This window comes from Ruditapes philippinarum, unplaced genomic scaffold (genome assembly GCF_026571515.1).
Source record: "Ruditapes philippinarum isolate M1 unplaced genomic scaffold, ASM2657151v2 ctg7423_1_1_1_1, whole genome shotgun sequence".
NCBI classification, from domain to species: domain Eukaryota; kingdom Metazoa; phylum Mollusca; class Bivalvia; order Venerida; family Veneridae; genus Ruditapes; species Ruditapes philippinarum.
This window is the reverse complement of record NW_026852517.1, coordinates 1454-17271: the sequence shown is the minus strand read 5'-3', so window position 1 is coordinate 17271 and position 15818 is coordinate 1454. Positions and strand designations below refer to the sequence as shown.

The 15818-nt window shown below is 31.2% G+C and overlaps 1 protein-coding gene across 1 annotated transcript; it reads left to right on the top strand.

The window, feature by feature from the left end:
* The first annotated feature begins 3529 nt into the window (after positions 1-3529).
* On the top strand, positions 3530-13495 carry LOC132715584 (uncharacterized). Its single transcript, XM_060698602.1, has 7 exons — positions 3530-3761; positions 5113-5200; positions 8140-8255; positions 9131-9175; positions 9415-9630; positions 10142-10534; positions 10900-13495. Exons 1-7 carry the CDS (start codon positions 3755-3757, stop codon positions 11496-11498), a joined length of 1464 nt encoding a protein of 487 aa, XP_060554585.1. The 5' UTR covers positions 3530-3754; the 3' UTR covers positions 11499-13495.
* The last annotated feature ends 2323 nt before the right edge of the window (positions 13496-15818 follow it).

Sequence of the window (15818 nt, the reverse complement as noted above, 5' to 3'; positions counted from 1 at the left end):
TCCTTTAGAAAATATATGTTATATTTGGTTTGTCCTTAATTAGATTAAATTAAATGACCGGGACAATGACGTGCAGCTAAGATAATAATTTTTTTTATATTTATAGACTGGCTTTGCAATCATAGATCGAATGATTATTAATGCAAAATAAATGTAAAACAGAAACAAATACATTTTAAAACCTCCTTTAGAAAGGGAAATCATAAGTTTTAGAACGTTTAAATAAAGGATTTTGTTTAATATGTTAGATGCTTATACTATGAAGAAAATAACGCTGAATGTGAAATTATTTATTATTTGTTCAACATATCTAATCAAATCCGAAAACGTTATATTAACAAATTCTATTTTTACAAACCAAGTGTTGCTAAATTTGTAGAACTTAGGCAATCTGTAAACTACTCTGTAGTAATTAAACTATGCCAGTTTATACGAGAAGCATTTATAATAAGACAAAACATTTTAAACAAATATTCTTAGACATATGTATGGCAGTTTCCTGTAATCATTAACATGTGTATCTATTTTATATATCTATTTTCACGTTACATTTGGTTTTGTAAAATAAATATCTGATATTGTAGTGTAAATGTATTGTAAAAATGTCTGTGTTAGATTATCATCATATGTTTATTCGCACACATATTTATGAAATTGTACGTAGTTCATCTTCTTGTAAATAATGCTCATTATGCGAACTTGTTTTCAGTGAGTTCAACCATCCATGTATTTTTTTGTATTTGTCATGTGTAATATGTATATGATGTTAATTGTATCATGTAACAAGAAACATAACGCGTTTACGTTACTTAATAAAGAATCTTGAATCTTTTATGTAAACTTAATCTATGTTGTTCTGTAATATTGTTTTTATTTCAATAATACAACGAATATTGATGTTCACTTCATTATTTATGTACACCATTTTATTTTCATTTCAATTATCGGCACTTGAGGGAACACACTAAATTAGTTAGTTTTTATTTAGTAAACATTTAAACAATTAAGAACCCACGGTCACACCCCACGGGTCGCATCGTCTTGGGTTCTTGATTGTTAAAATTTCCCTAAATCAATACTAACATTTACAACAGAAGAAAAAAATCATGACTAAAAATGAGTGGCAGATTATTCCCCCCACCCTAACAATTTCATCACCCTGACGATTCTCCCATAATTCTTTCTTCAATTTAAAAAATGATCAGCTGGCCCTTTGAAAAGATATTTATCATTTATTTATTTTCATTTCTTTTTTGCAAAAAAGTAATTTTTTTTTTTACTGGATGAGAAGTATTGGAAGTGAAGGCAACTTTTTTCCCCATAGATTTACTACAGTTACAATATGATAAACAAGATCAACAAGGACAGGCTTAAACAAGTTACACATAGATGCATGAACTAAGAATCATTTAAGAAGTTATGTTCAATCATGTAGAATCTAATTAAGACTGTTTAAGGTGTAAAGCTTGCAGAATATATGATACATAAAATTATCATATGAAATACACATGAAAGTTCACATATATTTAGCATATGAAAACTTATTCATATGAAAAACATGTGATAACCATGAGTTTAACATATGTTTGTTGACACATGTTATTGACACATGTAATTATATGGTCCTGTTTAGCATATGTTAATCTTACATATGAAAAACATATGTTCTTAAACACATGTTTTTCAAAACATATGAAACACATCATGTTTTACATATGGAAAACATATGGTGTACCAAACATAAAACAAACATGTGGTGCATTTTTACTTGTGTATAACTTACGCCTAAAAACAGACAAAAACAGACTTACAACAACAACAACAACAATTAAAACAACAACAACACAACAACAACAACAACAAATAAAGAACTTCCTTTTTTCTCACTATAATAAACCATTCAAAAGAATTATATCTTTTTCTCCTTTGAACAATAAAATTTTTGTTGTTTTTTAATGTTAATATTATTTTATTTGACGAAGGTAAATTCGAATGTTGTTTTTATGAGGATCTATAAATAAAATGTTCGCGGATTTCCATATTTATATATAGTTATAGGATGTATGTGTATCTACCTATCCCTTTAAATACACTAATTCCTTTTATACATAAAAAGATAACGCACAATTGAATGACTCACTTTGCGAAATGTTGAAATGCATATTTTTCTAATCTACATTAATATGTTTTGATACAATTGGCTTGGGTGTCTTTTTAACATCGCTCAGAAAGTGGTATTACTTAATTTGAAAAGCTTTGGTTAGATATGAAGTCAAAATGTGTTTATATCAAAACAAATTGTGGTAAAATTAACCAAAAATGTGGGGATATCAAAGAAAAAAATGATATTACTTAACAAAAACACACAGGTATTCAACTAAGTTGTGCTGATATTAAAGCAAACCAAATTGTGCTGATGTGCAACCAGATTAAACCAAAGTGTAATAATATTAAACCAAATTGTGCTAATTTATCACACAAGTTGTTCTTATATGCTGATATTAAACCAACTTGTGCTAGTAATATTAAAATAAATTTTGCTGATATTTAATTAAATATGCTAATGGAAACAGATTCATAATTGTGCTGGTATTCAACCAAAGTATGTCGATTCTTAATGAAAATAAGATGATATTAAATGAAACTATATCAAATTACACTGATATAAAACAAGATATCAATTTAAATGAAAAACCGTAGCAACCAAAACCAAATAATACTATCTTGCTCCATATAAATATTCATTACAAGAAAGGCAACACAACTGTAGGGAAAACTCAATGGCTCTACTTCTTAATATATTTGTTGTAGATGTAATAATTGCTCACCAAGCAATACCCTTCATATGGGGGTGTATTACATGTATACTGTGCACAGGAAAATAGCAGGGAAAAAGAATGAAGCGATTCTTTTTTCGATTTATGTCGAAATTATTTAATAACAAAACTATGATAATCATTTTAGAGAAAAAAGATAATGACGATAATAACTTCGCTTAGTAACGATGCCAAATACAACATAAAAGGGACGTCACTCTTATAACGTTTTAAATGGACATTAATTTTATAATAAATAAAACTGAGAGGCCAACTTATTTTCTGTAAATTTTATGTATTTTCTCAAAATAAACATTATCCTGGTAGCAAGAGAAACACTGTTTTGATTAACCTGAAATTAAGGCTAGATGTGTATATCCTACTTTTTTATAACTGTATATTGCGGTATATAATGTAAAGTAATGTACATGTTTATAAATTCTATGCATTCAGAGAGACATAAAAACAACAAAATATTGAATATTAGTCAAATCCATTCTTGACAGCAAATTAAAAACAAAAATAAACAAAACAAAAGTAGGAGGTGTACACACAGACCATGCATTACATAAATGCATTTCAAAATAATCAAGATCGAAAAGATATTACGTTAATACCTAAAATAGTTATAGTAATACATGTACGAGTCAAGCTGTCACACAATTTGATCATTATAATTCGTCAGAATATTTACTTGTTTGTAAATCGTTTCGAGTTTAATTTAAAAAATGAAAACTAGATCATATGTTTTAACAACTCAAATGGTATACAAGTTTTCATTATTATTAGATATGATTCGCCGCTTGAAAATAAGGCGGACATTTCGACATATCATATAAACGTTTATATACATGTACATATTGGGATACCAATTGCTATTTATGGATACATGTAAGTGCAAATGCAAACGTAAAATATATTCGACGTGATTGTATAAAATGGAAGGTAAGAAATTTAACTAACATATGTTTATTTTTCATTTCAAATTTACCTACTTAGAAAAAAATTGAGACTGGTAGCTATTTTTTCTTTTGCTTTACGTGTTTTGTTGGTTTGACAATGTGATTAATTATTATATAATATTGCGTAATTTGTAAACATGACAATATAATCATGTCCAACTTTTCACTTAGCTTTGTTGGTAAATTTGACAACTGTCAACTCACTTTCAATGTTTTAATTTATTGAATAAGCACTGATAAGACTATTAACGACTCATATGAAATTAGAAGTAAGAAGTAATTCGGATAAAAATGTACTATGTGTTTATTGTAATCATCAGAAGTGTAATGCAAGTAATGTCCGTGAAATGCAACGTTAGCAGAGAACTCTGAATATAATTAATTTTCTTCACGCTGTCTAAAGGGGTGCTTACATTGTAAAAATTACTTACTTTTGGTTTAGAAAAATGTCACTATCAAGGTCACACTTCCCGGTGCAACGTTATTTCTTTGAGACATATATTTTTGTAATAAGCGGTTGACTGTTACTATTGTTTTTTAATCACATACATGCACACATGACCAAGAGCCATTTTAACACTGTTGCAGGGTTTAATATTAGATATTAAGGAACTATATGAGTAAACAAATCCCCCCCCCCAAAAAAAAAAGAAAGAAAGAGAAATAACTGTATTGAGAGTTTAAGAAATGTACTATCAGTGGTTCAGTTTCGGCACAGGACCTGTTCCGACCCATGCAATGTCCCCCCCCCCCCCCCCCCAAGAATAACTGGCAATTTATAAGAAAATGAGCTGCCAACACACGGTTAGACACACATTGTGTAATATTATCAGCAAAAAATTCAATTGTCAGAAATACAGGAAATATTTCAATGAAAACGGCATTAAAGAAACCGGAAATGGTCCTGTATCGGAACTGGTTAATTGACTATAGAAGTATTCGCAATCAAAATGAGACTTTGCATTGTATACTAAGTAATAAGATATGTACAGTACTGAATTTAATATTTAACCATGATATTTAAATTCGGTTTCTATCCAAATAAGACCTTTTTCCTCATAATTAGACGTGTTTTTTGTTTTCCTAAATATTACTGTCAATCGAATTTTCGAGGGCATAGAAAAAGCTCTAAAAAAGTGCACAACCAGATGATTGTGTTTTCTAGGTGTCTTATCTACATTAAGGACAGAGAAGGCCAATAGAAAATTTCATATTTATTGAAACTCGAATACACGAAAAACTGCAGTTTTTTTTCTAAAGAAAATTTGTTCTGATGATAACAATAAACACATAGTACAGGCGTAATCTTATACTGGTATCCATTTTATTTTCAGGGATAATTTTTATGCTACTTGTATTTATTTGTGTGAGTGAGCAAGTCCAGAGAGCAGAATACATGTGCCATGGAGACTGGTGTAACATGTGAGTATATAAAGCTATTACTGGCGTCATATGCTCCCAAATATTAGTAAATACGCATACTTATATTTTTCCGATTGTAACGTTATTCTATTCGATTCGACAATGTGCTGACAACCTGTATCTTTGTGTTCTATTTATTTTATGTGTATAACAAACATATATAATAACATAACATATATAATGCTTTTTTAGTTAAGTAAGCTTTTTATTTAACTCACCTTGAAGTTTTATCTTTACTTATGAAGCGGAGGTTAAATGTTTTAAACTTAATTCATACATATTTCTTGCTTCTTGTTTTTATTACCATTTATTCTCCTTATTATGTCTTTTGAAAACCACCGATATCTTTTTTGTGACATGACCAGCAAAATTTGTATAAGTTTAGTTTATTCGAATTTATTTAATTTCGATTGTGTTGAAAGCTATACGCTTATTGAAATACTATCGAATCCGTTCCCGGAACCAACAAGTTCTAAGCAATGAGTGTTATATTACTTGTTGTCGGAAACAACAGCTTATCGCTGAAGGATTTGAACTCCTATGGTCTGGTCTGCGGTCCTTAGTTTACTAGTATGACGAGTTCACCACTCGGTCACGTCACCACATCCTTTATTTATATCATTATATAATTTATATTGCCATTGTCTTGGACCATAAATATACGACTTTAAAAGACATTGTCTTTTACAAATACTCTCATTTTGTGAGTTCAAATGCCAGTTAAATCCTTTATTTTAGACTCAATGACTGAGTAATAAATCAGTGCAATAAAGCATTAAAAGAAAATAATAAAATCATACTTTAGTGAAATGATATATAAAAAAACAACCCGTTTTTGTCAAGTATAGATGGTATCATTTATAAATATTGGGATATTTTGAAAACTTCTAAACATTCTGGCACAACATTCGGCACAGTAATTACAAAGAAGTTGTTGCATATATACGTGCAAAGAATCTTTATGATTATTTAGTGAGATCCGATTTTTCAGTATGTAGTCGTAATACGGATTCTCTTCGGTAATTTGTGTTCCCATTGCTAACGCATTTATACTGGTTCATCATTTACCAGATACATTACTCCTTCCCTCCAAAACAATCAGTTACGCTACAATATAAACTGCCAAACTTAAAATGTTATTTATCTTATCACTTTTGATATAAAATCAATATGTAATATGTTGGGCCAACTAAGCAAGCGGTGTCATAACATCATAACAAATTGATATATGTAATTTTACATATCCCCCATCTACCACAAATGATGCTTCACACTTAAATTTCAATGATCATAATTTCAATGACTTTTCATTTATGCCCAAAAGTACCATTGAAAAAAGTACGGCCCATGTATTTATGTATATTTTTTATGGAAACATAATATCCAGAAGGAATGAATACAAAGCCGATTGATAAGTGTTACAGGTTGAACATAATACTGTGTGCATGATATTTTAAGTACTATTTTTCTTATCCTATTTCCGCTTTTTATTTAATATATCTCTATCCAAAAAGTACTTATCTCTTATATTATTTGTATAATTACGACTGTTAATAACACGCATATTAGATAAGTACATTATTTCGCAATTTTAAGGTTGCAAACTATTATTACTCACGTCCGTTGATTTTATTGATATTGGCGTAAGCCGAAATAGAACAACTAATTTATATTTATGTGTTGTAGTTGATGTTGTAATGCTATAAAATATGAAAATACATAAATTTCGTTTAATTACATTTTGTAACTTTTACAATAACTTGTCATTTAAAAACAACTCGTGTAAAAGGCGCGAATAAACACTTAAGTACTATGAACTGTTTCTGTGCTACATAATTATAAAGCAACTGTTGACCTATGTCTTTTTTTTTTAGCTCACCTGTGTTTTTCTGATGGTCCATTGACCGTCGTCCATCGTCCGTTCGTCCGTGCGTACGTTAACAATTTCTTTAAACAACTTCTCCTCCTAAACCGCTTGGCCAAATTTGTTGAAACTTTGTAGGGTTGTTCCTTGCTTGAAGCTCTACCAAAGTTGTTCAAAGAATAGATTCAATAAAGAACTCTGGTTGTCATGGCAACCAAAATATTATTTTACAAAAATCCTCTTGTAAAATATCGAAAGAGTTAAAGCGTAGATATTTGGCATGAAACATCTTCTAGTGGATGTCAAGTTTGTTCAAATAAAACCCCATAATGTCATTGATTTTCCATATATATTCATGTATATAGTAAAAACTTAAAAAATCTCTTGTGAAAATCCAAAAGAGCTAGAGCTTAGATATTTGGCATAAAACATCTTCTAGTAGATGTCTGCCAACATTGTTCAAATAGAAGCCCTAGGGTCAGAATTTGCCCGGCCCCAGGGGTTATTGATTTTCCTTTTATGTATGTTGTAAAAACTTTAAAAAATTTCTTGTGAAAATCCAAAAGAGGTCAATTTGTTTGTTTGTTTGTTTCATTTTACGCCTTTTCCAACAGTATTTCAGTCATATAGGCGGGTAGTTTCCTAACCATCGTTCCTGGAGAGTTACACCAGTACTAGACTACCTTCCTCCGCGCTAAACTACCAAAGCATCTCCCGGGGATCGAACCCATGCCAGAGAGGTAACTGGATTAGAAGTCATCGACTCTAACCCCTCGACCACGGAGGCGGCCAAAAGAGGTCAAGCTTAGATATTTGGCACGAGACTGCCAGAGCTTAAATTAGAAAACAACATGTAAACAACATCTCAGCCGCTGCTTTAATTTTGAAATAATTTTACATAAAAGTTTTATTGGTTACAGTGTACAAAAATTGTTCAGATTAAGCTTTTTTGACCGTTTGACCTATTTCTCAGGTGAGCGATCCAGGTCCCTCTGGACCCTATTGTTATATGAATACCATTCAGTCAATGTCACTCTATCCATAATCATGCATACACAACACAATATCATTTCAGTGGTGATAAGCTTCAATTCTGCTCAGAGACTTTTAAGTATTGTAGAAATTGTGAGGATATCAAAGAGGAATGCGGCACAGCAAGTCAACCAAGGAACTGTACACAATACTGCCAAGGTAGAAAAAGTTTAGACTAGTTCAAAGTAACAAATGAAGAAACTGTCAGGGAAAAAAGAATAAATTAGAAAAGTGCTTAATACATATATAAATGTACAAAATACTTCTAAGTTTTGATAGATTGAACTTCTACCAAGGTATAAAATAGTAGATAAGTATAATGCCAAGACAAGAATAATGCCGATATAAATTATAATAGTTTTTTTTTTAAAATACCACCAAGGTACAAAATGATAGTTTTAGATACTGAAACAAGGTAAACATCAATAGATCAGAATACTATCAATGTAAACATGATATATTATACATTTTCTTTCAAATGTTTACATGTTATTTACAATTTAATCATGGAATACAAAATACATTAGGAATATATCATATTGGTATTAGTATTTGAAAACTTTGAACACCTAAGTTTATCAGATTACCTTTTAGATAAATAAAGGTCAAATATGCCATTTTTATCAGTTTATTCTATTTCTTTACGTAAGATCAAAATATCTTATTTTAATCTATAAGTGAAGGAAGAACTTTAGTGTAAGAATATTAAACAAATGATCCAGTTATATAAATTAATATAATCTGTGGTTTGTCTGATACTAGAATTAAGTCTTGTTGACAAAACAATAATGTTTTTCAATTGTAAGCAAATCTCAAAATTGTGGTTAACTTATTACAAATCATATGGAAGAAAGAAAATATAGTTTGTATGAAAGATGTTGAGAAGATATGTTAAATCAACCATATAAAAAGTGACACTTTTTCCATGTAAAGATTATTGTTTCGGCAATAAATATACTGTGTTTCTAGTCATTGAGACTTAGTTAAACATTTAACATTCATTCATTAATATCGATAAACTTATTTTTCTACAGATTTGGCTGTTGAAAGAGCGATCACAAAAACCATGAAAGAAAATGGTAAATGATTTATACTCCTTCTCTATACAAAGATGTATTCATAAAATAATATTGGTACAATGTATTGGTATTAAGTTAAAATCTTTGAAGCTGTCATTTTATAACGATCACATGTAAACAGAGACAGCAACCGTTCTCTCCTATAAATGGTTAATTTAAACGAATGTATGTCAAGAATGCCTTGGAAGTGGTTTAATGTACTTATCAATAAGCGTAATATTTGTATTATATTTTTACAGAAGATTCCTGTATAGTTCTACCAACGTTGATGAACTTAGCACACGGCAATGCTATGCTCCCACCTTACAATGGTAGCCGAATTCCATCAGAATCTGCAATTGTGTATAGATGCGACGTTGATTACAGATTAGAAGGAAATGATACAATTGTGTGCTTAGGCAATGACTCTTGGAATCAAAAGGCACTTCCTTACTGTTCTGATCTATCTTGGATTGGTAAGAGAAAGCTACGATATATTTATTTATCTGCAATCTCCTTATTTAGTTTCTTAATTTCGGCATTTTTTGTTAACTTTTGTTTTCTACTTACAAATATTTAAAGTGGATTGATCTACAGTGGGCAGTTTTTCATAAGAAAAAAGATAATGTAATAAAATAGAAAAGTATGATTTGGAAATTCTTAATGAAATACTTCATGAAAATAAGATCAAATTTTAAGTAATTTAGTATGGACATATATATGATGAAACTAATTTTTATTCTAATACAACATCATCTGTTATATACCTGTATGTAATATTGGACCAGGTATCTAACACTTGGCAATAACTTGGTTAATTGTCATACTTAATACTATCAACCTAAACATGACCTTCCATTACGATCCAATAACTCAAAATGTGGAAATGAATAATGTTAAAATCATTTAAATCTAAAATTGTCTTCAAAGAATATCTTCCATACATAACATGGTAAAGAAAATGATTATACTTTACTGTATTTAAAGGTTTCAAACGTGCAACGTTGATTCTCAGCATTGTTGTTGTTTTGTTGGTCATCAGCATTATCATTTGCGTAATAATGCTATGCAGAACTCGTAGAAAAGAAAAGGGACAACGAGTGTCAAGAACAAACAGTGATAGTTCATTCGAAAGCAGGGAAAATAAAGAACCCTTGTTACCAGTTCAAGACCAAAGCATAAAAACAGACGATGAAACATTGAACATTAGTGTAAATAGTAATGTCACGCATGATCAGTATAATGACCCGTCAAATCAAACTCCAGCTGCCCTCGCTGATCCTGTTGCTCCTTCTGCACCACCTTTAGATGAAAAGAAAGACAGTAAACAACCAAACACTAGCGAAGAAAATCGTTCAGCTGGTCAAGAACCGGGAGGAGGTAAATTCCTTGAATAGATAGCTTATATTTTAGAAGATTAATTTGCATGTTAAGATTTTGAACAGTTCAATGTGTATAGATGAAAAAGACACTAATTTATACAAAGGTATTCAGATAATTTTGTAAGTAACGCTAATTCAATGAACGTCACAATGTTTTAGGAAATGAATAAAATACAAACCTTACATTGATATCAAAATATTTTGAGCATGTACTGTGGCAAGATAAAAAGATTACTCTAGTTGCAATAAAAATAATTAGGATGACTTTTTCTTCTCAACCAACTTTTTTGTACAAATTGGTCTGATGAAAATGTAATCATGATTTTATTTTATAACAAATATTCAAATCGTTGAACATTTTAGAAAATACAACCATTATAAATTTGATGATAAATAACATCAACTCATCACGCTCACATGATGACAACAGACAGTCTGACGTCAGTGGAAATGGAAGGGATCCACATGACAATATTCCTACAAGAAATGATGCTAAAAGTATTGGCGAGAAAACTGGCACCACAGAAGAATCTGTTGACAGTACTGCTGCAGAAAGAGGGACTGGAGGTAACATTCACAACGATATTGGTATGGCTGAGGAAAACGCTCATGGAAAGAAAGGAAAGGGAACAAAACCATTGCCAGGTCGTTCCACTGAGAAGGTATCAGTCGGTAAAGGGCCACAAGTTATTGCAGCAAAAAGGGATAGTATAACAACACCAACGAAGGAGACTGAACAAGATGATGTATCCGAAAATATAGGAATTAGTCGTGTCACATTCAATAAATCAGATATAAAAGGAATGCCAATTGAAGTAGCAAACGAGGACGGTATTGAGTCGGTAGTAAAAGAAACGGGACTGGATGATTCTTCAGCCAAAGTTGGGTTTGATAAATGCACTTTCTCTGCATCTGACATTAAAATGAATGAGCTAAAAGAAGTCGATAGAGTTACAACATAAAAAGATGTCCATCAGAGCATGAATATAAAAATTGTAATGATTTAATTACACTTTGAAATTTTAAATAATGACACTACATATTTAAACTAAGCCAAAGAACTTGTGTCATGTTAATTCTATCAAAATTTAAATTGTTGTTTTAACAAAAAGAAGCGGTATTCTGTGGTTAGTTTACTACACATAGACTATCAAATATCAGTTGGTAAAAAGAACCTGACAAGTTGTAGTGTTGAAGGAGCCAAAATTATAGGCCAGAAATATGAAAAGGTCCAATCGAAGGAGACTGCTCGAGGAAAGCCATCCCGCCCAGTGTGACGAGTGCTGTTAAAAGAGGAGAGGATCAATCAAGCAAATTAAGAATCCCGCGGCTGATTACAAAATCTGTACATGTCGTTAAGAGCTTTTATATCTTTGTCGATTAGTAAGAAATTCTATGTTACCTATATTTTAACTCCATAATATGGCTTAACATGAACAGGCGCAATCAAACCGAGCCTGTAACGTTTTAAATTTTGCAGATTTTTCTGTTTGCTTTTCTTTGGTTGCAAAATGATATTGTCCCGACAATTTGATTTGACGTATTTTGCTATCATAGAAGTAATGGGAAAAGACATTTTCTGAGATAATTAATGTTGATTGATGAGTATTGTACCATTTTAGGTCACCCCTTTTATTAAATTTGACAGGTGGGTCGATTGACGGAGTGTGTAAGTGGCGGGATGGATTGCTCATTATACACTTACATGTGTTATGCTTACTTTTTTATAGCATCAAATACAGTTATAATAGCCATTATGTTGTTGAGACATTTACTATGTGCTCTTTGGTATTTGGTTCGTGTAATGAGTATGTATTTGTGTATTTTTTAAAAAAATGATTTGATTGTAAATGGTTTAATTTTCACAAACTTTGAGCGGCGAGTTTGAATATTCACGCATTTAGACTGGCGACCACCACAATAGCATACGAATGTGCTTTTACGGATATAATAGAAAATTGGTCCGACTGTATGCCTTTCATTTTGTGAAAATTAACATTGTTTTCAACAGAAATCTTTTAGATAATAGATACTGCCTATTTGTTGTGCTTTTCGGTTAAATGATACTGTTGTACAACACTTACATTAAATCTTTTTAAAAAAATAGTGCGGCTTATCCATTTTGTGAAATAATCCTGGCTGTATATATATCTGCCATTCATATTGTTGCATGGAATGCATGCGTCTGCAATAGAGCATTGTTGCAGTATGTTTGTATGTCTTAAGTTCAAACAACTATTTGTTTTTCCTCACTTATTATTGTAAATAATGCTATTTTGTGTACGATAGTTGTAAGTGTTTTGAAAGAGCAATTGTAAAATACATATTGATTTTGTACATACAATTTTGAAGCAATTCTTGGATGTATTTTGGAATGGAAATATCAATATAATGATTATGATAATTTTGTACTACGCTTAGATACGCCTTTGCCTTGGCGTCAATATTATCATAGCAATTGTATTGATTATTCGGTTTTTGTTGTTGTGATATAAGGTATACGTCGAGCTTGACTTACATGTATTTTAATTTGCTTAATCAACATATGAAATGATTAAAAGGAAATATTGTTTATTATGCTTTTTGGTCATTGTTTTGTTTAACTTTCTGATAATTTGCTTTTACATGTAATTTTTTTATTAATAAATAATCTAAACAGTCAATTAGCTTTTTGAAAAAAAAGTCTAAACGTACGATTTATTCAGGTATTGAGTCCAAATTAAGAATAAATTCAGACAAACATACATCATAGTGTTCTAAATTGATTTCATTGTATAAAAATGCACATAAAAACACATTTCAAAGAAATAAGAAACTGGTACAATAAATTTGTAAGATAACAAATGTTGTAATACTTTGTTCCTGAACGCAAACTGTTTTTTTTTTGTAAATTATTATTTTGTTAGTTTATTTTCTTTGCGTACATCCTAAAATATTGCTTAATAAAAATGTAGCTTCATATTTCGTTATGTATTTTTCTTTAACGAAAAAACAAACGAACAGAAACAAGAACAAGAGGGCCAAGATGGCCCTAGATCGCTAACCTGACCAATCGAACTCATCAAAGCAATTACTTAGGCAAGCATCCTGACCAACTTTGATGACAATTGAGTCAAAATTGTGACCACTAGAGTGTTAACAAGGTTGATCCATATTTGGGCAGTGTGACCTAGTTTTTGACCGAGGTAACCCATATTGGAACTTGACCTAGAAATCATAAAAACAAACTTGCAGACCAATGTCCAGGATTTTTGGATAACAACAGTAGCCACTAGACAACAAGAGCAAGCTCAGGTGAGCTAAAAAAACAAACAAACAAAACACCAGACCCATAGTCGTAAAAGAGGAAATATTTTGTTTTATCCGTTGCTTCTTACATGCATATTACACAAATTCGAATTAGCATTTTTAATAAAATACGGCAAATTAGAAATTTTACCTAATAGTATATATATGTATATATTTTGGAATCCCAAATTTAGCGATTAGAATAATTCTGATTATTTATACACGTGCAATTTGACGAATTTATATTAGATGATCCTTCATTAATTTTTTAGCAGTAACTATCAGTGTTGGCGTGGAGGAGTTGTTAGCGTGTAAGGATTGTTGGCCACATCGCTTCAAACTTCATTCGTAGCTTGGCGTTGTTACATTGAGCAAGAAACTTTATACTCATTGCTAAGTACTGGTGGATTCCAGGAATAGAATCGAGAATGTATTTAGAAACTTATAGCTTCCTTAACAATCGAGCTAAAATAAATTCTGTATAAACTGAGTATTGTATTGTTACTAAAGTAATTCAGTCCATTTAACTTTATTTTCTTGAGTGTCCGTTGATGCTTTGTAGTTGTTATGTTATATGAAAGAACATGGTTGTCATTCGTCTTTTTATAATACATCTTCTTAAGAATTGTTATTGGTAATTTTGTTATTTCGACTGATTAATTCAAGATCGATTATTATGCAATCTTTTAGGTACGGTGGCATAGAGGTGACAGGAACAACTTGAAGAAAAAACAACAACAAAAAAAAGCAAACAAACACTGAATGTACTGCCATTTTTACCTGGTTCCCATGAGATGTTTACTCCAGGGAGTCAATTTATAAAAAGAGCGGGGCAGTCATTTTATACTTAAGGCAGATTTTTGTCTCATCCCTAACATTTTGTAATAGCAACTGTTGGTCAATCACCATTATAACAGTCGATCTTTTGAAATATATACATGTAGTTAACCCGGGGCGAGATGGTTTTGTTGAGCAGTCTCAACTTGACAATAAAATTTGGGCATAAACCGAAAAACTCTAGTTTTAAATATTCAAAGTCAAAAAGGTTGAGATACCGGACTAATCAAATAATATCATTTAAATTTAATGATTGAACACTATAGTCTGTCCCATGCCTAGAGTTATTGACGTCAGGGTTAACATGACATTAATTTAAATGATTTTACCATTGTATTAAATAAAAAATGGAATATTCAAATTTGATGGGACAGACTATAGTTTGAACAAGACAGTTGATCGGCTGACTTACTCGTGGGATCGGTTAGCTATGATAGGTAGGTTTGTCGTGGGAACGAGTTAGCTATGTCGTGGGAACTATATAGCTTTGTTGTGGGAACTAGATGGCTTTGTCATAAGAACGAAATATCAGGTCATTTGCACGACATAACTTTCTCGTTCCAATGAGCTGGTAAGTCTTTCCCACGAAATAGTTAGTATTTGTCATTCATTTCTATATCACGATTCTTTTCTAATTGAAATCACATCATTATTTAGCTCACCTGAGCTAGCCAAGGCTCAGCTTTAGGCTCAATGCATGTCCGTCTTCCGTCGTCTGTCGTCCACAATTAGTTCGTTTGTTTGTTTGTTTTATTTTACGCGTTTTTTTCAACAGTATTTCAGTCATAAAGGCGGGTAGTTCCCTAACCATCGTTCCTGGAGAGTTACACCAGTACTAGACTAACTCCCGGGGATCGAACCCACCCCAGAGAGGTAACTGGATTAGAAGTCATCGACTCTAACCCCTCGACCACGGAGGCGGTTAATTAGTTCGTATACACTCTAGAGGTCAAATTTTTGTCTAAATTATCACGAAACTTAGTGAGATGTTTGTTTTAGAAATTACTCGAGTGTTCGAATATGGGTCATCGCAGATGAAAAACTAGGTCACATGACCTAAAGAAAGAAACTCATAATTATTAATACATTAGTGGATACTGTTTCAGTCCAAATAGCTTAGATACTTGTCTGAAAGTTTGTTTAAATAATTTGTAGCA

Excerpts from the sequence above, each read along its gene's own strand:
- LOC132715584 (XM_060698602.1), top strand. Across the intron at positions 8,256-9,130 it reads CTGTACACAATACTGCCAAG|ATTTGGCTGTTGAAAGAGCG; the intron begins GTAGAAAAAGTT and ends ATTTTTCTACAG. Across the intron at positions 9,631-10,141 it reads TTCTGATCTATCTTGGATTG|GTTTCAAACGTGCAACGTTG; the intron begins GTAAGAGAAAGC and ends CTGTATTTAAAG.